This window comes from Seriola aureovittata, chromosome 5, assembly GCF_021018895.1.
Source record: "Seriola aureovittata isolate HTS-2021-v1 ecotype China chromosome 5, ASM2101889v1, whole genome shotgun sequence".
Lineage (NCBI taxonomy): Eukaryota > Metazoa > Chordata > Actinopteri > Carangiformes > Carangidae > Seriola > Seriola aureovittata.
This window is the reverse complement of record NC_079368.1, coordinates 5,118,046-5,144,748: the sequence shown is the minus strand read 5'-3', so window position 1 is coordinate 5,144,748 and position 26,703 is coordinate 5,118,046. Positions and strand designations below refer to the sequence as shown.

At 41.6% G+C, this 26,703-nt stretch overlaps 1 protein-coding gene across 1 annotated transcript in view; it reads right to left on the bottom strand.

Annotated features, from left to right (window-relative positions):
• si:dkey-91m11.5 (PH_BCR_vertebrate and RhoGAP_Bcr domain-containing protein) overlaps window positions 1–26,703 on the bottom strand; it is a 32,272-nt gene that overhangs the window by 3,266 nt on the left and 2,303 nt on the right. Inside the window, exons 2-17 of the mRNA XM_056376228.1 lie at window positions 14,634–14,815; window positions 12,568–12,672; window positions 11,096–11,281; window positions 9,908–10,015; window positions 9,617–9,677; window positions 9,458–9,510; window positions 9,224–9,364; window positions 6,803–6,924; window positions 6,335–6,500; window positions 5,734–5,853; window positions 5,408–5,483; window positions 5,201–5,305; window positions 5,036–5,110; window positions 4,355–4,452; window positions 3,986–4,117; window positions 921–980 (exon numbers count right to left, since the gene is read on the bottom strand). Coding sequence (XP_056232203.1) covers window positions 921–980; window positions 3,986–4,117; window positions 4,355–4,452; window positions 5,036–5,110; window positions 5,201–5,305; window positions 5,408–5,483; window positions 5,734–5,853; window positions 6,335–6,500; window positions 6,803–6,924; window positions 9,224–9,364; window positions 9,458–9,510; window positions 9,617–9,677; window positions 9,908–10,015; window positions 11,096–11,281; window positions 12,568–12,672; window positions 14,634–14,815 — 1,790 coding nt within the window. The remainder of the gene's footprint in view (window positions 1–920; window positions 981–3,985; window positions 4,118–4,354; window positions 4,453–5,035; window positions 5,111–5,200; window positions 5,306–5,407; window positions 5,484–5,733; window positions 5,854–6,334; window positions 6,501–6,802; window positions 6,925–9,223; window positions 9,365–9,457; window positions 9,511–9,616; window positions 9,678–9,907; window positions 10,016–11,095; window positions 11,282–12,567; window positions 12,673–14,633; window positions 14,816–26,703) is intronic.

Genomic DNA, 26,703 nt, shown 5'->3' with positions numbered 1-26,703 from the left:
TGCTTTGCCAGACAGCAGACACTGTGGCTACAAGTGACTTTAACAGGATGATGATAAATGTTACACATAGTGTAACAGCAGAGTCAAAAAACTGACTTAGTCCTGCCAGGTTCACAGTAATGGCTATCTAAAGTCTGCTAACTGTAGCATGACAGTAGCGACCACTGCAGACCAGCTAAGGCTTCAAGCAAAACTCCTGAGTGTATTAAACTGAGCTGAGTGTGTTATTGCTTTCATTTGTAAGAGGGAGACTGTGTTATTTTATGTTACTTGACGTTTCACTTTAATGCATGCATTTGTGTGTTTAGTCATCAAAAAGTTAGCACTGTTAGAACCAATCCACCCACTTCTGTTGGACAGTACGATCAACGTGATATTTAGTGGTTGTGTCTCCATGCTCCATCCTAAACTCTTGCAGTCGTTAAACAGTATAAGATTTCATATTAAAAGCTTTAAGGCTGCTTAACGCCCACATTATTCAATTCACAAATTCATGAAACCTTCATTTCATTTTCAAAACAAAAAAGGAGATTTCACCGGTTTACACATCAGACCAGGTCTAGCTCAAAAACCACTTAGCAGATCTGTACTAGATTAACAAATAGACTCCGAGGACTGTTTAAAACACAGTTCCAGATTTGTGGAATTTGTGATTTCTATTTGTGAAAACAAAAAATGTCACAGCTTTTTTTTATTTTGCATTCAGACCACATACCAGTAGGTCTAGATCAAAATCCACTACATGTGGACTTGTCAAACCTGGACTAGAAAAAATTTGAATTGCCTTTTTCTTTTTTGAAAAATAAAACAATAGTTAGTCACAAAATTTTAATACCATTTTTCCCTTAATCTCCAAATCAGAAGCTGTGTTTAACATTGTCAGTTTTGCCACTTTTCACCGGGTTGCTGAAAGCACTTACCCCATTCATGGCGATGACCGTCCTCTGCCAGTCTTTGTTTTGCAGCGTTTGTGGATCCAGCTGAAACAAAATAAAATACACATTTTTTATTTCAAATGTCACTTCAAAGAGTCAAAAACCAGGGAATTTTTAAGCCACATCAGCTTTTAAGTGAGATGAGCACTATAATTATATAAAAAAACAAAAGTGAACACACTGAGAGTTTGGTTAAGTTTCTGTGCAGGTAGATACAAGTAGGTAAATATGAGCATCACTTTCCCAATTAGTTCATCCAGACTAACATAAACATAAACTCCATATGGCAAGGTGGTGCTCACTCATGTGACTGATCTATTTTTGTCATCTGACTAATACCAAACTGCCAACCTTTATTTACAGTGATCAGGCATGAGGAACGTGATAACATCATGTCCCCGGCTGCTGCTAAGCACTGTGCCTGTCCAACACGGCAGATGTTCTTTCACCCAAGAAACCATCAAATCTCATTCAGATAATCCTTTAGTCAGTGAAAATCAATTTTCTTACATAATACTTTTTTTTTTTTTTTTTTTTTCATTAAAAAGACAAAGAAGAATAACAGGCGGGACAATGCTGGTCTCTAAATCTTGAAAGAAATAAATGTAAGAAAAATGTAACACAGTGTCAAACTCAGAAAGGGTTTTAAAAATGTGAGGAAGCAAAAGCGAGGTCGTCCTCAGATGTAGGTCCTTTAAAACAACATCGGGTGCAGACCAGCTCACTGTCCGTATGTTTACCTTCGGTCTGAGCAGACTGCTGCGGACTCTGTCCCACAGACGGGCCCCTGTACTCGGGGGTTTCCTCTGAGCCGTGTCTCCCTCTTCCTCTACACCACTGCTGGCCTGATCCACACTCTCCTCCTCATTAGGATTACTCTCACTCATCCTCTCTGGCATGAGTCTCTCTCAACTCTAAAATGTTACTTTCACTGACTAATAACAAATGAACAAAGAAACCAGCGCCGGTCTGCAGATTATCACTATCTTCTAAACCACCGCATTAACAGGAGCAGCAGGTCCTTCTTTCCTGAACAAGAAGCCATTGATCCTTTCGCTTTGAAGAGTCTTGTTGCAGCCCGACTGAAACATTAAAAAACTTTCCGCGTCGTCTCGATGTCTCGGCATTGTTATACTCCAAACCTTTTCAATCCAGTGGGAGTCAGAGAAGGAACAAAGCCTCGCAGTCTGCCAACCACGCTGCCTGTGTGTTGTTCTACTTCCCAGATGGATTTGGGGGATTAACTCATGAGAATCCCCTCCTACCCTCATTACCAATGTGCTCACGCCTGCCGCTGTGAGGAGTGCTGCCTGGTGACTCTGCCTCTCAGGTAGCCTAAACAAGGTCCTCTGGGGCCAATTACTGATTAGTACTAGTGACCTTTAACCTCAGAATTAGCACGTGCGTTGTCTTCCCTATATCTGAAGCAATAGTTAGTATTCAAATCAATGATATAACCCATATATGAACTGTTACCTTTCCCAGAGACCTTTACTCTTGCTAATAAACATAATTTCCTTTCCCACAAATCCTGTATGTGTGATCATCACACATGCAGATATTATCTCAAGTGACTTAAATACGTCACTTTTAAACAAAAAAAGAGCAAATAAATACATTAACTTATTTCAAATTCTATTTATTTTTAATTCTTGTATTTCCTTCTTTTTCTTTCTCCTTTTATTGATATACTTTATATTTTCAATTTTATTTATCTTTTAAATTGTTTTTTTCCTTTTCCTTTTCCCTTTTTAAAAAAATATTACTAAAAGCCTTTTGTCTTTTTCAAATATTTCAGTTTCAAAATTGAAATGATTTTGATGCTAATATGAAATGAATACTCATTAGATATCATTTTTTAACCATTGAGACTAATCTGTCAATTTAAAAAGTAAAAACTGTCTGACGACTATTGACGTAGACATCAACAAAGAAAGCAGGAAGGCCAAATGACACTACAGGTCAAGAAAGTTCCTTGAATACCTGACAGGTGTCCTGTCTCCAGGCTGTTAGTATCTGACTGCCAGCACCCTCAGGCTCTTTTCCTCTAACACTCGCCAGTGTTTTGACCCACCTGTCCAGCAGGGAAATCCTTTCACTGGCTGATCAAAGAGCGCTCTGTGTCTCTCTCTCTCTCTGTCATACTCTGGAGCAGCGCCAGCAGCTACATTTGGTCAACCCAAAGTCTAATCTGCCCTCTGTCACAACACCCCATCAGGGGTCAAGCTGAAGTGACCCACCAACAACCTCACGGCTCACTTCTCTTTCAGCAGCTACGGGGGAGGATTAGCCAAAAAAAAGTGCCTGTGGGCAGCAGAGCAGATACAACGCCACTGCAGAGGTACTGAAATCAATAGAGAGTTCACTCCACATGTTTCAGTGTCAGTGGAACCAGATAGATTTAGGGTCACACTGAGTAAACATTGATTTTTAGTTTGGTTTTCTGCTTTGGTGCCATGTGGGATACAGTGTGATGTGTAAGAGATCAAGTATTTAGTTTATCATGCCAGATAGTTTAGGAAATTCATAGTGTTTAAACGTTCGTGCATTTTACTTTTCTGGCATTAATTATAAAGCTACAGCCAGAATATGGAAACAAATACTGGAAACATGGCAGAGCGGCAGGTCCGGTTCTGTCCAAAGTAAAGGAAAAAAATCCATCTCGGTGTAAAAGTTGGCTGATTAGTAATAAGAAACTCCAGTGCAGAAAGGCCACACATACATTATGATCGAGGTAGTTCAGAAACTCTATTAACAATGTGTAGCTTGTCCACCATAAACTAACTGTACATACAGTATACTGATCCTAGTTTTTAATAACCAACTATAAATAATACTTACCAAATGTTTGTTTATGTTATGTATTTATGTTCCGTGTAAAAGCATGAAATGTAAAATTATTGATCATGATATTGGTTTCGTCCTCAGAAACTTGTGTTGTTCAGGCTCTAACAGGGAAAACTGACACACTCTTAAAACCACAGCCCTCTGTTATTTCTCAACAACACAAAGAACTTCTGCTGTGATATTTTCCCTCCTTTTGTCCATACCTTTATCTGTCCTTTGGCCATGATCTTGTCAGTGAGCTCTCCTTCCTCTTTGCTCTGCTTGCTTTTGTTGCAGCACTTCTCATAACAGAGCAGCCTTAGAGTCTGAGAGCCCTCCAGTTCAATCTCAAACTCCTTGCACAGAAACAGAGCAAAGGCATGTTATTGTAGGTTTCAGCTGGGTGCACAACATGTTATTTTCATTGTGTTGTTTTCTGAGCATCCAGGGCCTTTTTCAAACATGATGCTTTAATTTCATTCAGTTATGTCTTGGGGAAACACAGTTCTTTATTGGATGTCTTGAAGACACAGAGAGGTGGATAATGAAGGGGGGTACTCATTCACTTTCTCCTCTCAGGTTTGCACTCTCACCTCATTCCAGTTGGGCTCTGTCGAGTCTCTGTACACTCGTGTTTTGGCTTTGTTGACAAAGTAGCCAAAAGAATCCACCTCCAGGGAGCAATAGAGGTCTAGAAGGGAGAAGCAAAAATCATGTTAAAACCTGAATCAAAATGAAACTAAGGAATTACATTAATGATCTGGTTGAGACACACCCAGACAAGGTCGTGTATAAGGCCTGGATCACTGCAACCTCATGCTGGTAAGAGTTTTCCTTGTGTGATTACAGCTCTACTGGTGCTGTCTGAGTAAATCAAGGAATAGCAAAGGAAGTGAACTCCCAGTAAACTGGTTGAAACATGCCACTGACTATTGCGTGACTGGCCTTTGTGATAGAGAGCAAAATGTGGAGCGTGAGCAGGCAGTGATTTGAGAAGCCAAAGACATATTTGAGGCGGCTTGTACACAGTGTTCCTGGCTAATCCCACTTGTTCCCCTGCAGCTGCCCGCCCAGCTGACAGCCGCAGAGAGAGAGAGAGAGAGAGAGAGAGAGAGGGAGGGAGGGAGAGGGAGAGAGAGGGTGGGTAAAGCAGATGAGACTGGACTGACACAGAAGATGATGTGACACCATGTGCCACCTGCATATTTATCAGTGATATGATTTCTGTTAAAAAAAAAAAACAAACAAAAAAAACAGGTAAACAAGCTACTTACTTAAGCTCTGTTTGAGCCCTGATGCAGAGTGGACAATGACATTCAGGAAGCCATATAAACCCGAAGACTCATCATCTGCAAAGGGAAGAGTTCAGACTGAGACACAATACAAAACTGAGAGGCACATTAAATCCTAAAATAAATGCAGTGTAAAGTGAATCCTACCTTCCTTATTCATGGTCATTGGAATAGTGTGAACAGTCTGGAGCTTCACACATGAGTTAGTGAGCATCTGCAGCTCCAGAGAGGTCAGAGAGAAGCTTTTAAAACCTGCAGGACACAGTCGAGGGGATTGCAAGTCACACCAAAAATGACATACTTGTTGTAATAATGATAATAATCCTGCCATTTTAAGGTTGGAAGAAAACTCACACTTCTTCTGCTGCTCTCGAATCATCTCCCTCCATTCTGCTCGTTCATAGTCAGACGAGATCAGGAAGGTGAAACCCTGAAAGACATGAAGGGGTTGAGTATTTTATTGTTCTCATGCTGTGATTTCATGTCGTCAACAGCAGAGGGCAGCAGAAGCCAAAGTGAACAGTTGGTCACTGTCATTGAGGGTATAAGATATTCTCAACTATACCTTATATGAAAATGTCACTAGTTAGTTAGTCCAGGTGAAATGTTTCATCAGTCTCAATTCTAGGTCTTTATCCGTGCTGAATTTTAGAGAGGACCTCTGATGTCCTCTGACTCACCTTTCCGTTTCTGTTGGCCACTCTGAACGCCATGTTGGGGGACATGAGAAGCAGCAAAGACTCTTGTTCTGATAACTTCTTCCTCAAACGCTCAACCACCTTGGGTCCCTTGGTGGTTCTCTACAGATAAACAGCAACAGGGTTCATTTAAGACAGACGTGCTGTCTTGGTAGAAAGTCATTGTTGTGGTGTTTACATATTTATTTTTTACTGATTGGTTGTTGGTCTTCCCTATTTTTAATTTCTTGATGGTTTTTAATTCATACGTATCATTTATGTGTTTGTTTTATTTGTGTCTAATGTTTTATCTTTACACTATCCACATTTTTTTGTTTTTGTGGTTGCAACTTCTGTGATAACTCTGATGCTCTGTGCGGCACATTGTGCTTCCACCTGGAATGAAGCGTGCTATAAGTATATATATAGGAAGCTTTGCTTGCTTGTTTGTTTTTTTTCCGTACATCACTATAAACAAATAAATCACACAGTTTATTAAATAATTATAGATATTAAATAATTATAAATAATAATTAAGGCATTATGTTTTCCTTGTGTTTTGTGTTGAGGAGGTTTGAGTTTCTGTAGCTGTGTTTATAATCACCTTTTCTCTTTGGATCTCATTCTTGATCTGGGAGATTTTAATCTTCATCGCGTCAATTTCCTCGTCCTGGACCAGAGGGATGGGGGTGGACTCGCAGTCCTCGATGGTCTGGAATGTCAGGTCAGCCAGCGGGATGTACCATTTGCAGTCATACTGTTGCCCTTTCCTATTGGAGGGCGAGAGGTTTGTATAAAAACACTTTTTAAAAAAAACTTTTTCATCATGTTTTTTTTTATTTTTTTATTTTTTAGAAGTGTGAAACCAACAGTACGACTAAGTACAAGCTTCCTAGTTGGTCACAGTGAAACACGTCCATCTTCAACAAAGCAGAATTTACGTTAACACATTTAATGTCTATCTGGGTGGAGTAATTCTCATTCCCAAACAGCCCTGGGATTTGAACCAGTGGATCCTCTGGGTCACACGCCTCCATCTCTAACCTCCGGCTGGACGCTGACCCAGACTCACCCCGCAGCCTGTTTCTTCAGCTTGGTGCAGAGCAGCAGGTCGGTGAAGAGGAAGACGTGACGGAGTTTCCTGGAACCTTCGACCAGCTCCACCATGAAACGATCCCTCATCAGCTGACGGTTCTGCCAACGGGAAACAAGAAATCATGTCTTTACACTCACTGATGAAAGTGTGAGTGAGAAATAGGTGCAAAAGTAGGAACTGCTGAAAGTTTTACATCATGTTCAGTTTAAAATGTTTTAATATGGCGTTCACAAACAATGATTTTATGCTGATGTTTGCACATGCTTTGAATTATTGTACAGCCTGTGGTGATGCTGCTGCTTTCAGATGAAAATAAACAAAACAATCAATCATTTGTAACACGACCAAAACAAGACAGTAAGTGTACACCACGTCAGCCTCTGAGGCTCTGATGATCTGTGCTCTTTGGAAATAGATTGTAGTTTCGAGCTTCCTCTCCTCGTCATCCAGCCTGAGATTAGAAGTGGATGTGATGACATGGGCTCTTCCTGTAGTCCTCTGCCTTTTGACCGCAAGGCTGAGGCTGTTTACAGTGACACTGGCCATGTGAGTCTTTGCCATCCCACACCAGCCACAGTTGGCATGGTTTCCCTCTGCCGTTTTCTGCACGCTCCACTTCAGCTCTGTCTGGTTACGAGCATGTTGGTGAGGCACCAGTACGGTCCTGGTGGCAGGGTTATATCCGTTTATTGTTTTGTGACACAAATGTGACCACAAACAGTCAATAATCCAATGGAAAAACAAGAGCTGTCACCACACAGTGATCACACCCTCCACACACCGGAATCTGCTTCTGTTTTTTCCGCACTATGAGACACTGAGCACCGAGGCATGTACAAGAGATGAAGCTAAACAAACTTAAATGGACGTGGTAATTACAGGCAGCTACGGTGTAAAACATCAACAATGGGTGTAAATTTAGTCGAGAGCTGATCACAAACAACAACAAAACCTGTATTTTAAACCCACTGTCACGGGCTAGTTTGCTATCTGTCAATCTTCCTGTGGGATTTCAGACTTCCTAGACAATATACAGAAGAATGTTCCCAAGAACTTTCTTTGATTTAATATCCCACCCTAGTTAGCTGGGCCAGTTCCCAGAAAAAACAGAGGAAGTTCTCACTCAGGTCATCAGAATCAGATCCCTGAGACGCATGGTGCTGAGGGACGGAGGGGTCAGGAAACATGGCTGAGCCGGTACACACCCAGCGCAGAAGGCTGGTTAGACAGAAGTTGATAAGGCCCGGTACAGGTCATTTCTGGGAAGCAGAGTTGACACTGCGACAGGGAAGGATGGGAGTGAGAGCGGAGTTAATTGACGGGTTTTCCTGGTTTGCGACACAGAGACCCTCGCCTCCAGTGTTTGCAGGGCTTTGTCACGAGCTTCCTCTACGCTCCACTTCCTTCACGACTAAAGCAGACAGGCAGAGATGAGTCAGCAGCAACCTGACTCACACCCTGGTTTTTATTGCAGCTTCCAGACACCTTGTGCTCCGAGCTTTATACTTTCAATATACAAAATATGACGGAAACGACTGAGGCAGATATAATCCTGAGTGAGAGAATCAAATAAATGCAAGTGCTCTAAAACACTGTACAGTAGTTATATTTTTGTGAGAAAATGAAAACCTCACGTTCATATAATCACCTGTTCTGTCAATCAAGAACTTAATGACATGTTACCACTGTGTGGACTGCCATAAAATCTAGTTCACATATTCATGTCCCCCTCAGAATCTGGTCAGTCTTTTACTTTTCATCTGTCTTGTTTTGTCCCGTGCTATAAGTACCTGCAAAACCCAAACATTCTCATCATTCTCAGCTGTATGTTAATTAGCAAATGCAGGCTAACAAGCTGAACTGAGGTAGTAAACATTATACTTGCTGACCTCACAGAGCTGATGGTGTGGCTGTAGACGCCTGTCTTATTTGGTATTTGTGAGAAAAGTCAGAGAACAAGCTCAGTTCTCCTAAATACTGTCGACATTCACCGGACATAAATATAAAACCATATAAAAGCGGGAGCGGCCCCAGGAGTCAGTGTGCTGGTGCCAGGCCTCGTTGCTGTGCCACCACACCATTCAAACCACTGAAGTTGTCCTTGGCAAAGAAAAATCTGCTCCACAAAGGGAACAGGCTGCACCTACTCTTAATTTGTTCTTCTCTGGGCTACATTCAATCAAATGGAATTGGTGGAATTTATTTTGGTGAATAAGAAATCCAGTCTCAGCGGGACATATGGAAGGGAAGTTGATTTATTTACCTAAAACATATTTTATTTGCATTTGTTTTCAGCCGGCCTGAGCACAATTATTTGCAAAAAAGTGGATTAATCAACCTGGAGTCACAAAGTTATTAGTATAACCCTGAGGTGATGACGTGACTTGTCTCACTGACCTCTCCCTTCTTAACTGTCATGGACTGTCTGCGCGGGGTGATCTCTTCATTAATGCTGGACAGGAAGTTCTGGGAGATGCGCAGGGCGTCCTGTAACAGTGGATGGTCTGGGTGGCTGGAGGGCGTGTGTTTCAGGAGGTCCTAGAATAGAAAAAACACGATGAGAAATTCAATCCCCAAAAACTCTCATGCAGAGATGCTGCTTCAGATTTTTGTAAGGCAGATCTGACTTACATGCAGAACAAGTGTGCTGCGCGTCACTCTGTCCACAGGTTTGTAGAGAAGAGCTGTGGAGGAGGAAGAGACAGCTCAACAGGCATAGTCACAGCTCATCTACTTATAGCATATATTGATTAATGTGGAGGCTGGCCATTCATTTCACTCAGTACTTACTTTCCAGTGAATTTTTAGCCGACTGGTCTTTGCAGTCCTTTGTGCTTTTGACCTTGAGATTCTGGCAGGAAGATAACACCAGAGGGGAATGGTGAGAAAAAATACCCTCATTAAATCAGAGCAACTGCCCCACAGCGCAATTAAAACAATCAGCACCGCTGTAAAGAGCTGCACAGCTCTTTACACTGCGAGGACTGCTGAAAACTGCTCTGTCATCACTTGTCCCAGGCAGCTGTACAACATCAAACACTCGCCTGCTGCAGTCCCGCTGCGCGTAGCGTGATTACATACCTCAGATATCTCTGCAAACTGAGCATTTGCCTGGCAGCACTTGTCCGCCGTCTCCACAGCAACCTTATAGTTATCCACAAAGGCCCGGTACACTCCGAGCTGGCTGGCCTACAGGGCACAAGTAGATTACTGATTAGATTTATTCCATAACAGCGAAGATAGAGTTTCTTAGACTATTATTGTCGCTGGGTGTGGTGCAGTGTCACTGTACGCTGCACTCAAGCATGAGTTGGCAATACAGAAGGAATTAATACAATTCAGTGAGGTACAATGTTGACCCACGTGTCTATATATAAGTCTGTGTGTATGAGTGTTTTTCATCTTCGTCCAACAGCAAACACTGAGGTAGCTTTTACTCAGCAACCTCCTATAGAGCATTTTGTTCTCCTTTACTGCTTGTCATGTGGTGTAGCGAGGCTTTTATCTGGCCGGGAGATGACTCCAGGCAGTCTACTCACATGTGCACTACAAGATTCACTGAGCATTACTAAAAGCCAAAGACTACCACCTTTTTTTCTACCCTGAAAGCCCCCTTCCTTTCAACAATCATCAATGATCAAGGCATGACATTTAGGGAGTGCTATAATTAGTTTCTGAAAGTCACTGACTTGACGAATGTTGGTCTGTTCGATCAAAAACCAACATACAATTTGATGCTGTGACGTTACATCTCATTTGATGCTTCTTCTCCAAAGGAGAGCTTGAATCAGCTGAAGGACCTTACTGTATTTGACTGTGTGTGGATACTAAACATCAATAATGAAGTTCAACAAGTGTAAATGCTTTACAGTTAAACAATTACCACAACATTTCACTCATGTAAGCTCATCACATACTTTGCATTCAAATGCTCTCAAACTTCCTTGTTTACTTTGTTGCCTGATGGTTTTGTGCTACATTCAAGGTAGGTCAAACGAAGTGGAAAAACAGGTTTTTGTTGCTTCAGCCCTGAAACATTGTCATGACACGTTTTCCTCCAAAATGATCTTGAAATAACTAAACTATGAAAAATCTAACATGATTTGTGGTAATAAAATTTACACGGCATAAATGGATTTTCCAGTGTTAATGAATAAACTGGTACGATAACGTGGACAAAATAATTCTTCACATACTGGACTTTTACAACATGAACATTTTGTTTCCTTGGTTGTCCTGCTGAAGCTGACAAAAACATAATCTCCATACCAGTTTCTGGAAGAGGTCGCCCACACACTGCAGGTGGCTCCAGTCCTGGACCCGGGGCAGCAGAGCGTCATAAAAGTCCTTGTGGATCTCATGAAGCTCTGGTACTTTGAAGAAGATGGTCTCTATCTGCTGGATGGTCAGCATCGGTTGGGAAGTTGTGGCAGCGGCCCTCAGAGGCTTCATGGGCTGGACAATAACCACAGTTCATATTTGAAAACAGTCCCTGAATGTAGCAAAGTTTAAATCATTTTTAATGACATTGTCTTTGTAGAATGAAGATATTTGTCTGCAAGTCTTAACTCTTACTGAGCAGCATCCACCTAACGTCTCCATCAGTACTCTAATCAATTTAGTACTCAATAATCAATTTACTCAATTTACTTTTAAATTACTGTCAATTTATTTTGCACATTTCCATTTTTGCACTTTTGTCCATACAGTTATTCTAATTTTCACATTACTCTTTAACGTTTGCATTTGTAACTTTTTCTATTCACTTACTGTGTATGTATTGTTATTACTATTTCATATTAGTTTTAATCATAGTTTTTACTTTTTTACTTTTTTACTATTTACTCTTTCCTAAGTGAGTGTTGAGCAGTTTTAACAAAGCAGCGTCCCTGCAGGGATCATTAAAGTTTTTCTGATGCTGATTCTGTGACCACAAGCGCCAATTACAAGATAATGGTAAATGCTAAAATGTAGTGTAACAGTGGCACTAGCAGAGAGGACAGAAAACTCAACTAATTCAGTAATGTCAGTAACTTACACAACAATACCTCTGAAGTTTGCTAACATTAGATAACGTTAGCTAAGCTATGTCTTACCCGGCCACCGCTGTAGCAAGCCTTAACTCTTGCTGAGCAGCAGCTACTGTGACCACACGTAAAGTTTACAGGATAATGGTAAATGCTAAAGAGTGAGAAAGTCAGAAAACTGACTCAATAATATCAGTAACAGCAATATGTAGAAAAAGTTTGCTAGCTAAATTAGCTAACAGTAGCTAACATGAACTACGTCTTAGCAGACCAGCGCTGTATTGAACTGAGCAAGGGTGTGTTTTATCGTTTATAATTTCTTTTTTAACTTTTCATCTGTAAGTGGAGGAACTTATCATAATTTATTATGTCAAAAGTTATAAACAGTCACAAACAGACTCAGGAATGTCTCCAATATATAGCAACAGTTAGCTAACTAAATTAGCTAAAGCTAGCCACCATAAGCGACTGGTCATACAAGATCTGTTAAGGCTGAGTTAGTGTGCGATGTGTTTCTTATTAATTCAACTTTTCATTTGTAAAAGGAAGAATTTGTTATTTCTTCTTTCAAAAGTCATGTTTTTCCTTTAAACAGGAATATATACAATATTAAAGCATTTAAAGAAAAACTGACTTTAAAGATGATACCTATATCAGCGTGTGTGTGTGTGTGTGTGTGTGTGTGTGTGTGTGTGTGTGTGTGTCTGTACATACTATCAGTAGGGCCTCCAGGTGGCTGAGGTAAGTCTCCTCACTGGCCAGGATTCCTGACAAAACCCACTTCCTCATCTCCAGCCCCTTCTCCTGATCCAACTCCACCTGATACAAACAAGGTGGAGAGAGGAAACAATTGGCAAACATGAAGAGAGGACGTTTTCCAACAACACAAAAGACTCATATTAACATACGTGACCTGTAAATGGGTTTGAGCTTTAATAAACCACCCACACACCTCTCCAAACCCCTGGCTGCAGATATTGTTGTTGTGGGATTAGGACAGACCAGATATGATTAAACTATGTGGGAGTTTGAGATTCCAGGAGGCTTGAACCAGACTCCTAGCACCTTAAGCAAGACAAATGTGTTTCTAGTCCAGAGGTTGTTACTCCAAACAGGTTAAATCCATCAGTCATCCTGGTGTGAGCTATCATGGCAGTAAGATACACACTGGAGCGTCAAGAAGGGCCACATCAAGCTCCTCCATTATATTAGCCAGATAAAAAATGCTGAGTGAGCCCCTCCACCATCGACCATGATTTAAGCTTTGAAGATCACAAAGTGTATACATCAGAGGATACCACAGATAGGACAGGAGCACAGCAGAGGGGGAGGGGAGCTAGGTCTCTTCTTAACATCTGTTTGCCCACTGTATGTTTGCTGAGCATATACAGTGTTTTTCAGCGACGCTCCGCCTCATACTCAAAAGCACTTCCATCTGGGAACTCTGTTTTTTATTGTTGGCCTCTGGATGCCTCAGCTGGAGAAGCTGTTTGAATGCCTGCCAAAGGGCTTCTTCTGACGTTTTTAAAGGGGACACTCCACTGACTTTACTCATGACGTTCAGTTTACTTGTCATGAAGTATACTCCTAATGTCTTCAGTGGCTCTGGAGGAGCCATGGATGTCATGGAGTCATGGGTCATAACGACGGTCTAATGAAAGATGCTGTCGAGTTGCATTATGGAATATGTAGTGTTTCAGAATGTGACCCAGATTAGGGACTAAAGGTCAGGATATTTTTGGCCTTTTCTGCTCAGATTTTGACCTTTCTTTTTTCAATCCGTCTTGCAAATTTCTCAACTTTGTGGAAGTGTAATACTTGATCACTTTAGGGAATGTTAATGATTTTCTCTCCCAGTGCAGATTTAGATCTAATCATATGTCTCTTTAAATTTGCTAGATTGTTTTTGTGAAACATACATATATATATACATATATTCTGACATTACAACATTCATTTTGAAAGATTAGTACAAGCCTCGTCGTCTCTACACAGCATGTTACATTACTGACCTCCTGTCAGATTTAGGTTGATGTTCTTCCAGTATAAAACAACAAAACACAAATGATAGTGTTTCCAGTCTTTGCAACAGGTTTATAGGAAATGTTGTTATAATTTAGTGAAACACTAAAAAGTCTGGCATGGCTTTGAAACGACAAATCTTTGTAACGCTGGTGCCATGTATTTAGTGTAAAGTATTTACATTATGAAGTAAACTAGCATTACCGCCTCATGGTTGTGTCCCTCTGCCAACCAGCCAATCTCTCCTTTCTGAGTTACAGCATTGGATAATGTCCCGAAGTGTTTTTTGCAGAACATTATTATGTCACAGTGAAGTTGACCTTTGCGTTTTATCCTATTAGACATTTGTGTGAAACTCTGTCAAATGGCCAAAAACATTTTTTGAGGTCACAGGGATCTTTGACCTTTGACCACCAAATTCCAATCAGTTCACTCTTGAGTCCAAGTGATTGTTTGTGCCAAATTTGAAGACATTCCCTCAAGGGGTTGCCGAGACATCACATTAACGAGAATGGGACAGATGGACATATGTACAGATGGACAACTCAAAAAGTAATACCTCATGCCGGCAACAGCCAGGGCTAAAGGTTTTTAAGAACTGATCTTCTTAGAACTAAAAGCCACAGCTACAATAAGTGTTGGATGGTGTGTGGAGAGTGGACAATGAAGGACAATGCAGCAGAGAGGAAGGAGCAGCAGCAGCAATGTGAGAGACACACTGTCAGACATGTTGGTGGGAGTTGACCCAGCCACATTACCGAAAGCGTGGACTCCAGAGATCCAGAGCACTGGGTGTCTCGACTGTTCCGGCTCTTTGAGCGGAGTCGTGGCGAGGAGGAAGGAGATCCAGTATAGGACAGAGGGTCGTGGCGAGGGTGGTGCTCCTCTGAGTGCTCCAGGTCATATCCATATGACGGAGGGGTCTCATTGTAGGGAGCCTCTGTGAGAAACAGTCAAACAAAGGACAATGGTCAAACGGTGTGTCATTAAACTCTTAAGTCATGGCGTAAACAACGAGAAACACCATGCAGCAAATTGAAATATCTTTTTCTGTTGGTAATCTAATACTGGGCAAATGGTGGCTAAAGTGGGTGGGGCTAACAAAGCTATTTCGGAACTGATATCTGAAGATTATTAAGATGCCACCGGCTTCTTACAGTTCTCTATAGTGTCATCAGGAAGGATATGAACATGTACATCTGACGCCTAAAACAGACAAACAAAACAGAAACCCCCTATACAATAAAAAGAGATCCAATATACCACCATTGTGTAGATTATTATGTTTGATTTTTGTGGAAACTGTGGGAGAACTGTTTCCAGTCGCAGAAAGCAGCTGCTTTTTGGTGAAAAGCTCTGATAAACCCACTGAACACCTGCTCAGCACCAACGGCAAGCGGACAAAGTTAGGAACAAGCTGGTCAACATAGTGGAATTTGGCAGCTAAAGAGTGAAGTATTCCCTCAGGGGTTGGTGGAGACTAAAACACAGCTAAAAGTGGAGTAAAAATTAGGCTGATATTTGTCAGGTGGCCAGAAACATGCTTCCAAATGAACGCTAATGTTGCTCTGTGTCGGTGTAAATAGGCAAACACATTCACCTCAGCATCTTCATATGGTGATGATGTGTCAAATGTTGGATTTACAGCCCATTTTGTTGCCAAAAAAACAAATTAATATTATGCTCACATGTTACATATCCCTTAACAAATTTGTGACATCATATTCTCACACTGGAGTACTGGGTGGTATCAAGTGCTCCAGATAAAGCATGACGAAGGTGCTCTGTGTGGTCTGCTGTATGTAGAGCAGAAAGAATGAGGGGTGAGCAGGGGCTCGGAGCTCATTTTTGCCCATGGACTCCTGGTGTGTTAAACCAGCCATAACCGGATTGCATTATATTGCAATTTGTGGCTCTTATTTTGTCTTTCCCCTGTACATTAAGAGGACCTTCATGTGTAACAGAAGCTATCATAAAAACAATAAACAAAAAGCGTGTCTCTTACATCCATTTGTCTTCATATCAAAGCCTGTTTAACCTTCATAAACCTGTGACCCACACAAATCTACCACAGCCTGTGTCAGCCACCGAGGGCTCGTGCCAGGCAAGTGGATAAGTCTGGGAAACAGCAGCGGCAACACACGTGCTCTGCTCATGCCAGCCTTGATATACAGAGTGTCTCTGAGTGTTTTCAGATCACAGAGAATCTGAGAGGTGCTGCTGTCACCTGGTATAATATTCAAAGACGTCTCAAGGCTCAGAAAGCAACACAGTTCTTCCAGGGACGTGAGCGTGTGCTTGAAAAACAAGTGTAACAAGTGAGAAATACGTGTTGTGCTCATCATCCCTGTGATTTCAGACTTTTAGGACACCCTGAAGATGAGGACAAACAGGTTCTGCATCCTGTAATTACCGTCAGCTACCTCTGACACACCAGCACTTATCATCATTAACATCATTATCATCATCAAAGATGTAGCAGCCGGAAGATGCAGAGCAGAGATCTCAAACGGCAGTGAAACAAAATAGGGCAGACACATCTAGCAACTTGGAGCCAGGTACAAAGCTGGTTCACCTTGGCTCGAAAACAGGAAAGAGAGGATTCCGGAAACCGGGGGAAGATAAAGCAGAGTCACCCTGGAGAGGCCTGGAAGACAGGCAGACTGACAGGATGACATCCAGAGAGGCCACCACAAAAGATTCAAACAAACACCCTGGGCTCAGCAGAGAGGCGGAGAGCTGTATTGACTGCTTGAGGAAGAGACTACCGCAGGCCAAACAGCTTCAGAACACAGGGGAAGTCCATGTGAAAGGCCACTCTGTGCTCCAGTGAGATTATACATCAGGCCCGGCGCTGGATGAATAACACATCCTCTCTCGGGCAGCAGCCTCAGAGCCACAAACTATCTCCTTCCAGGGGAAAAAGAAACAGTCAGAGCTTGGAAAAACACTGCAAACAAGAATAAGTAAAGAGGGGGATTTAAAAGTACATTCTGCAGTCTTAAATACTGAGCTGTTAAATGGGGACATTTTTGAATACACAGAGCTGACTTGGCTGTGTCAGTGTGAGAAAGTGGAGATCACAATAGATCCTCAGTGTGCTTCGTTGTTCGAGCGATCAAGAGCACCGCTACTGAGGAAGTGTCCAGGCAGGTCTCTCCGGAAAATTCAGCAATTCATCTGCTTCAGAGCGGAAACAGGCTTTCGGAGCAAGGTCATCTTTTCACAAACAGCTCCCTCTCCCTCTCCCTCTCCCTCTCCTAACACACGCGTTCATACACGGTCATCAGCTTAGGGTTAGCTTCAATCAGTTAAAAACCACAAACCAAGCCAGAAATCTTGGTGTAGTCTTGGACTCAGACCTGAAGTTTAAAAGCCACATCAAGACAATTACAAAGTCGGCCAACTATCACCATAAGACCAGACAACTGCAGCTGATTCAGAGCTCTGCTGCTCCAGTCCTCGCTGAGACCAAGAAAGTGAAAAATGCTGAATGGTTAAGGCCCAAAATACATCTCAGATCTGCTGCTACGTTAAGAACCATCCAGACCCCTCAGGTCTGCTTTCTGTCCCCACGGTCTAAACTAAACATGGAGAAGCAGCGTTCAATCTTTATGCTGCACATATCTGGAACAAACTCCCAGAGAGCTGCAGCCTGCTGCTCCTGTTTTCCTCTGCTATTTATTAAATCACATACTCATTTACTTACTCATTTCTTCCACTGCACTGTAACTTTTATTCTCTATTCTTTTTTTATTTTCTAGCAAATTCTTTTTTTTTTTTTCATTTATGTTTCATGTAAAGCATTGAATTTCCTTGTTGTTGACTTGTACTCTACAAATAGCTGCCATATTTACATTCCAGATACCTCTGAGAAGAACAGAGAAGAATTTACACATGAATGAAAAGATTGTACTTTTTCTGTAAATCATTATCACTCAAAAGGAAAGTCTAGTAGATTTTTTACACTCAGTTGTTTCTGAAGACCCATTTCTTCTTGACTGACTTTTCTCCATCACCTTGTTTCTCTGTGTAACCTGTTTTCATGTCTTTTGTTTGCCCTGATTGTGAAACAGTTTGTGACCTTTTTAAAAAGGGCTGAACAAATAAACCGAAGTAAGGGCCGCTCTTTAAAACCTTTTATTACCTGCTGAACCTGAATATACTTGTTGCACAGTAGAACACAACTTCTGTTGCTTTTCTTTTTTTAAGGCCAAGACCAATAATGATATTTCAGAGTTTAACAGACATGACATCAGCCAATATTCATTTTTAACATACACACATAACATAAACACTTTGTTAAGGATCCATTTACTTTGGTTATTAATTCATCTATATATATTAATCTATCCATCACTGACAGGTGCTCTTTTGTTTATTCTTTCAGATGCAAGAATACAGAAAATATTTTTCCAATCGTTATTTATGTCAACAGAGAAATCACTGGAAATGTATGATCAGCAGCAAACTTCAGCTAACTACTATGTTTGACGAGCTATCCACCATAATCTGTTCATTTTTCAGAAAAATCCACATTTTATTTATTAATTTAACTGCCAAATTACATAAATAAACATAAATTTGATGTACATAGGTTACCCTCAAAGTATCTTGTGTGGGTGTGTAATTATTTTAATTGATTTACTTTTTTGACTAAAACAATCAAATTTGAAGAAATTTGGTTTAAAACAAATTCAAATCAGCGTTAAAACCAAACCAACACGTGTCACATGCTTGTAATTATACAATGTAAACTCTCGTTCATGTCAGTAAATCCAGCATATTTCAACAGAATGGAAGACACTGATTGAACTTGAATCAAAATGCCTTTTCAAATTATATAATTTCCTGATCGGTCTAATTATGCATTGACCAACATATACACTGATACAGATATATCTGTCAAAAGCTACATTCAGATGAGATTTTTCTCTATCAAAATGTCATTCTTGAATAGATTCACTTTTTCAGTCAACTTAATAGTGGAATTGTTCCAATAACATAGTGTTGATACTGGAAGCTGCACAACAGAAGCCACAGTGAAGAGACAATGTTGTTTCTTGTTTCCAGCCTAAAATACAAAACAGAGAGTCATTTTGGCAGTTCTACAGTCTGTCCTTTCTGTCTCATACCCAACAAGCAGCAGCTTAAAATGGTTTCAACTTCGCAATAGAGCTGTAATAAATACATGCTAATGACATTACATAACATTGCTGAGCCCAGCAGTGCAGTTGTGAGCTGTGTGGAGCCATGGATCAGAGAGAAGCTGATTTTGCTTTGGACTGTCTCTGAACCCTGTAATTCTGTGTTTTTCAAGAATTTCATTTGGCTGTTTTCACACAAGCCTTATACATGTCAGATTACTGTAAATCAATAAAAAAAAAAAAAAAAATCACCTTTTTACACCCAATTCACAGTGTCTCTGTTCTCCAGCACCACCACTCTGAACTCAGCATCTAAAAATAGAACTCAAGGATATATATATATATATATATATATACGGAGTCGGCCAAACAACAACTGGCTCCTTGCTCTCCAGTCCACTCTGGAGAATAATCAGTCATCATGAAACACTTTTCCTTCCTGCAACATGCAAACGAGAGCCATGTTCAGAAGACAGTCCCAGCAGTTTAATAAAGAGGACACACTGGTCGTCCTATTGATGACAAAGCAAAGACACATTCGAGGCCCTAATCCTAATCCACACAGATGAACTGCGATAAACAGACGGACAGGGAGCGACAGATGTGCGGCCAAGTCACAGCATCAGATTCACTGTCACAGAATAATCATGTGGTTTTATTTTCCTACACGAGGCCAACACACAGAATCAAAAGAACAAGGAACTATGGGATGCTTTTATGACCGTGCTGTTGGTTCTGGAAACAACCAGAAGTGAGAAGTTGCAATCACAGAAACAGGTTTTGGATCCATTTAAATTATCAGTTAAATGAATTATTTGACTGATGGGAAGAATTAGACAGCAGTTCCCAAAAATGAAAATCAAAGAGCAAAGAGGTTTATGGATTCCTCCCAGAAAAGCAGCATCCATAATTCCCCATTTCTCAACTGGGAAAAGACAAAGTGCTGCCCAGTCTGACACAATAACTGATCACTGATCAGTGGATTTAAATAGCTCAAGGGGGGGAGACTCCTGTTTGTAATGCCCTGACAAAGAGAGAGAATCAGAGCCCACTTATTGTTGTCCCACTGTGAACATATTGACCATCTACACAAAGAACAGGTCAGCTGACAGACAGAATTTAGATCGCAAGCTCCCAAAAATAAACACCACAGAGCAAATGTGTCAATCGATAGAGTAGAAAGAGCTGGAATTCAGATTTAAGCATCTATAATTTACAACAGGGGGAAAAAAGGCACAATGAACGACAGTCTTACTGTCACCTCTCTAACGGCTGTATAGATCTGGAGAGGAAAGTTGCACCTTTGGAATAAAAGCAGCAGAAGATGCGAATGTGAGATGCTGTTAAAAGCTTAGCACCACTTTATGGCTCCAGCAAATGGATTCTCCTCCAGACTGTGCGGTCGCTAGGGAAACACAGTGGCAGGGAGAGCAAATAGAGGGGAGCCGGTTGAAGGGTGATGGCTTCTCAAACACTTGATGCAGTGACCCCGGACGTGGTCCCTGTAGTTTTCCTCACTTTATGGCAAGTGGAAAAATCTCCATAGATTTATCTGTAATGCACTTCACAATGACTGCTAGTCTACCTGAATCCCACCACCACTGAGGAGGAGCTCTCTGACAATCACAGCTGACCATGTATGGATGAAAATTTGACTGATCCTGATCCTGACTGATTCAAACTCCATTCCCACACTGGCTTTCTATTAACCAAACAAGTCTACAGCCATGCTAGCAGCTCTGAGGTTGTACTCATGAACAGTGGTGCTTTGAGCTAAATGCTAATGTCAGCATGCTAACATGCTGTTTTTCAGGAGGTGTGTTTACCATAGTCATGGTCTGTTAGCATGCTAACATTTGCTAATTAGCACTAAAAAACAAAATACATCTGAGGCCGATGTTGTTAGTTTAGCAGGTATTTGATCATAAAACAAAGTATAGGACAAATTAAACCTGATGATGGAACTGGATCAAAAGCCCTGGGATGTCCAGGAAGTTATTACAATCTCCCCTGAGACATGAAAATCTGCACCACATTTCATGGCAATCCATCCAATATTTATTATTAGAGTTTTACTCTAAACCAAAAATCTCAACCTCATGATAGCGCCACAGTAAATGTCAAGGGGAACTAAAGTCAGCAGGGTTCATCCTCTGGGGATAGTGAATGTCTCTAGGGACAAAATAGAAGCGCTGCACTGTCTGACCAACATTACAATCCCTCCGACCACCCAACTAGCATAGCTAAAAAGTTGTATTCTCTGAGCCCAAACTGGGATGACTCACACAATGCAACTTACAGACTTCAGATCCTTCAGAGCCAGAGAGACAATAAACAACTCACAGGCTGTGTAGTGCTCGCCACAAGTACTAAATTGATGTTGACATGTAAAATCAGTGGAGTGCCCCTTTAACCTCATACTCTAACTGAGGCATCTGTTATGGCTATTACTTTGTGTTTTGGCAAAATGAAATAATGTTAAGCAACACATCATCATCACATCCTGTCTCATCTGAAGTGTCTGCTGAACTGGGAGGCCTTTTAAACCACAGGGCCAGTGAAGGCAGTGAGGCCCACCAGCACCCGCCTCTCATCTGTTGTAGGGCAGCCTAAAATTAGTGCCAGTCATTGAGCAGTGTAGGTCAGAACCGGCGGCCCAGCCCAGCACACCTACTAATCAGTGTGCATTGAAATAGCTCAGGGTGGTCAGACTACTGCTTGTAATGTGCTGCGTAACAGAGAGAATCAAAGCCCAATAATTGTTCCAGTCTGTGAAAATAAACAGACAATGGAGCATATGCACGCATTAGCTACACACAGATTAGCTTTATGGATGCAGTAGGAAATAGCAGCATGTCTAATATGAAACGGTAGCTATTTAGCTATTTAATAGGTGATTACATTAGGGAATTTTTCTGATCTCAAAACTGGTTTGAGAAGCCTATAAATTATATTGGAGCCTGGCCAGTGTTTAACCACAGTAGTTTTATAGTGTACACAAACACAACTGCTGACATTGATTATTATAGGCAAGTGATGAGCACAAGACATTTAACCAGCCACATGAAAACCCACAGTGACCGCCAGGTATGATCAAATATTAATTTGCATGTCTGAATAGAATTAAATATTTGTGGACAGACCTCACCTGATGTACTGGCTCAGATGTAATCTGCCTGGCAACACAGGTTCTACAGCACACACTGGCATTTAACAAGTTGGTTAAAGTTACTGGTGTGTAGACTCAGTGTGCGGTGAATCAAATCATCAAAAAGTACTGGAACACATAGGGAAGTGGGTGGGTTTGATGATACCTATAGTATATCGCCAAGACTGTGTTTATTGGGGGACCAAACTGAATTGCCCAATATATCAAAATATGACTTTACAGTGATAAAGGTATGCGTAGCTCGAGTGATCCTCAGATTAAGGAAAACTCCTTCCTCTCCAGATCTCAAAACATGGATGGAGTCAGTGTTAGAGATGGTATCATATGAACACATATCAGCTTGTGTATGTTGAAATAAGTGAATAAACACCTACACGATAAAAACAAAAGAAAGCATGTATTACAGAGTGGATGCTTTTTAGTCATGTTATATAATGTATTCAGCTACAAAAAGGGGTTTTAATGACATTGACATTTACCATGCAGTGAAAAGATGCTGTTGGGATGCATTATGGGAAATGTAGGATTTCATGTTTTGGGGGGTTGACCCATACTATGCACTAAAAGTCACGACATCTCTAGCTCATTTTACAAAGCCTGTTCAAGGCGGGAATGTTGCGCATTTATAAAAGGTCGGTATAAAAGGAATCAGGGCCATTGTTGTTCTGTCTTTATGCCGGCAGCCGAGGTAGGCCCAGAGCCAGATCCACGTCTGTGTAAAAGGGAGAGCTGGAAGGGTGGGACCGACGCAGACAGTGTTGTGATACATGTCACGCCTCTGATTCCAGACCGGCGGCACGTTATCTAAAATCACACAGTGGGACGGCATCATGCCAGCTTAGTTTGATAAGTGTAAACAAACAAAGACGGCATAAAGAGGGGTCTTCTTAGCGGCAATATAGCAGAGTCTCAAAGGGGCTTCTGCCTCTGATGCTACAATTTCGACCATGTGTTTTTAATCTGTCCCTCTAAAGATTACTAACTTTATGGAAATGCAACAATAACCCCCGGCACTGCCCCTTTAAATGATTGAACACAGACAAATATACTGTATTACTGTCCAAATTCACTTGTTCAGGGATTCTCTCACTCACACTGACCAGATTCAGTTTGTGCGAGAACATTTTGACGAAAACAAACTCTGCTGACCGGTGACACAACAAGCTCCATGGGTCAGGCTGTTGTGAGAGAGGTGAACTCATACAACACTTAACATTTCATTAGCCGTTTCCCCCCACACCCCACGAGCAGCTGAGACATTCCATAAACACTTGGCCTGCCAGCCAGCAGCACAGAGGGCCCTTTGAGTGGGACCAGGGAGGGGAGCTGAGATTGCAGGACCAGAGTGCTGAGGCAGAGCACGAGGGAGGATCACTGAGCCGAGGGAGGCCTGCAGGCTCATAAACATGCCAGAGATTTTTTTTCTATTAAGGTTTATCTATGGAAACGTGTATGTTAGTGTGTGGATGGAGGAGCTAATAGGAAAATCTCATGTGAAAGGTCTTGGTTAGTGTTTTGTTCTGTTTTCTGATTAAGGGGAAAACAGAACAAAAAGGCTATTCATGGCTTTTTACTGTGAGAGCAGCTGCCGATGCCTGGCCTGGTGTACTGATGGCCTGCCAGCTTTTGACCACTTTACCCAGTACACTGCTCAGAAGAACAGGTGTCTTACTTACACACACATGTACACATACACACAGAGGCGAACTTGGCCGCTGACAGCACTTCCTCTAGTAGGCCTACATTTACTCTAGGAAAGGGAGAGGCTGAATTCTTTAGCTTCCTTAAAGCAAACCTCAGATGTTGATACTCAGGTACAATGATAGGCCTGTCTGGGCTTCCTAGGGGGACCTCAAATATTCATGAGTCTGCAATTAGCCGGGAGTGTGGACCAGCACCGGTGTGACTTCTGCTGAGGCAGCGAGCAGTGCCTACCTCTGGACTGAGGCCAAGACATTCAGGCAGACTTCATCACCTTTCAGACAGACACTTTCTATTAATGTCACAGCCATCCCAGACGGACCTGTCTACCTGCAGAAAATGTGCCACATCCTGGCCAAGGCAAGCTCAGCTTAACACATCCTAAAAGACGATCCCCTTAATTTTTGCAAAGCAATTATGATTAAACTAATGAGAGATATGTTATTTCCCTGTTGGCCGACCGCTTCCTCCACGCCCACTCGCTGTACTACATCAACAACGAGACAGTCGACGTGCCCGGGCCGTTCTTCAGCCACAACAGAAAGCTGTGGCCACACGCATGTCAATGTCATGATGATAATTAATTATGGCAAAATAGGCCCATCAGAGAGGTGGCCTCCTTAAAGGCCCACAGCTAATCAGCAGCTCTATTCACAGCCAGGCTTGACAATCGGCCTAGATAACCAGAAACCGGGAGACAACACTTATTCTTCTATTCATAGAAAAAAAAGTCCCTTGAGATGTGTCAATTTTAGACCATTTGACACAGCTGAGTCGCAGCAGCACAACTATGGGTTTGTTTGTGTCAGTTAGTCTGTGTTTCTGATGGTTAGTTAGTCATTTTTCCTAGGCAGAGACAGACTGTCACCACGCCAGATATTAAAACACTCACATAACAGCAGCAAGGACAACGTCAACACTGTGGCTGCAGAGTTCACATATTCCATGACAGGGTCCTGACCACAAACATACACAGCAAACATACACAGTCCAGAGAGCCTAATTTAGGTATAACCACTGACATGTTTATTTTACTGTACAGTTTATGAAGCTTTGTCTAAAGGTCGCACAATGCAAAGCTAACTGGAGCACAAAATGCCTTCACAACACTGAGATTAATTTAGCTTTACTAGGTTGATTTAATAGATTTTAGTAAATGCCGCAGTGCTTTATGATAAATACAAGAAAAAAAAACTTTCCAACTGCTCCCTAAAAGTCACTAACCACAACAAAGAACAGTTTATTGCACAAACTTGCCTCAAACGGGCTCCCTACCCCGGGCCTGATCCAGCAACGTGCACAGTAATGTTATTACAACATCAGAAAATAAATCCAGACTTCTGCTAATCCACAAAGCAAAGAGCCACATGAGGCAGCTGTGCCATTATGTCAGCTACAAGTCTCCTCTGGACAAAAGCTGCACCTCAGAGTCTGCAGCGTGGAGCTCTGAACAGAAGGTGTCAAACAGGACAAGATTCATTAAACGTGGGAAACTCCACCGATTTCACGCATAAAAAGTCTGTTTACTGATCACGGGATGCACTATTCACAGTTCATTCTTGACCACATAAATAGCTGTTTGACAAAGCTTTTAACCACATCTCATGGTCTTCATCTCTATGACAACTGAGAAATTTCCTGAGATGAGGTTGAAAGATTTGCTTGACGCCGGTAAACTCGAGTTACTTTTTTTTTTTTTTTTTATCAAGCTGTATAATGTCTTGGCTCTGGAGAAGCAGCATGATGTCATCAGGGTAATCGGCTTGGGCCTGGAGACTACAAATCTATACCAGAGAGCATGAGTTACAAACTGGGAGCATGGAGCTTGAAAAGATTTGGACATTTACCAGGTGGAGAGGGTCTAACTGAAGTGTGATATTGGCTGCTTTGTAGGATCCAGTGTTTTGGAATAAAAGTCAGGACATCTCGACCTGTGATGCATCGATTTTCACCTTTCTTTTCTTCTTCTGTCTATCCCCAAACTTTATTCTTCAAGCGCAAAAATTAAATTGATGGAGCTTTAATGGCATTTAAGTGGAAATAGTTTTTTCCTTCTAGTTTTTTAAAGCAAGTTACTCATGAATGTAGAAAAACAGAGAAACATAAACTGTCTGCTCTTAGTTATTTTTCTGCACAATGAAGCAGCTATGGGTGTGAAAAAAAACACCCTAGAAACATCTTCACAGTGTGTCTGCAGCACTGAGTGACAAACGACACAGCGCAATGACGCAGCTCCAGAGCGAATGGATTTGGACATTTCAGTCATCTGAACAGCGTGCTAGCTTACACTTCACGCTGATTATATCACAGACTATCTGCTTGTTCGTCACATGCTTTGTGTCAGAGAGCTTTAGATCACCTTATATAACAACACACTATTCTGCTCATCTGCTTAATCTGACCCACAGTGGATAACACGCTTTTTTGGGTAGAGGCGGACAATTTTCCAGCTCCAATCCTAATACGCGCTCTGTATCTCAATCCCTTTTTGCTGAACATTTGGCCTCCACCAGCAACAATATGTGTCCTCGTGTGTCACTCACTCCGACAAACGTTCTTGCGGAGGAACACTTGCTCCCGCCTCTCCTTCTGTCCTTGGCATAACCACGTTGCCCAGACCACTCTCCTTATCCCACTTAACATTGTTATATTGTTAACATGTCAATACTCTTGCTCAATGAGTGATTCTCCTATTGTGTTCATACATAACAACAGGAAACACTGATGGCAGGCGTTTTGATTGGAAGCCGCGTGACACACTTTAAGCCCCCTTGATCCTCTTTTTTTGAGTGAGTTGTCAGGGCTTTTTCC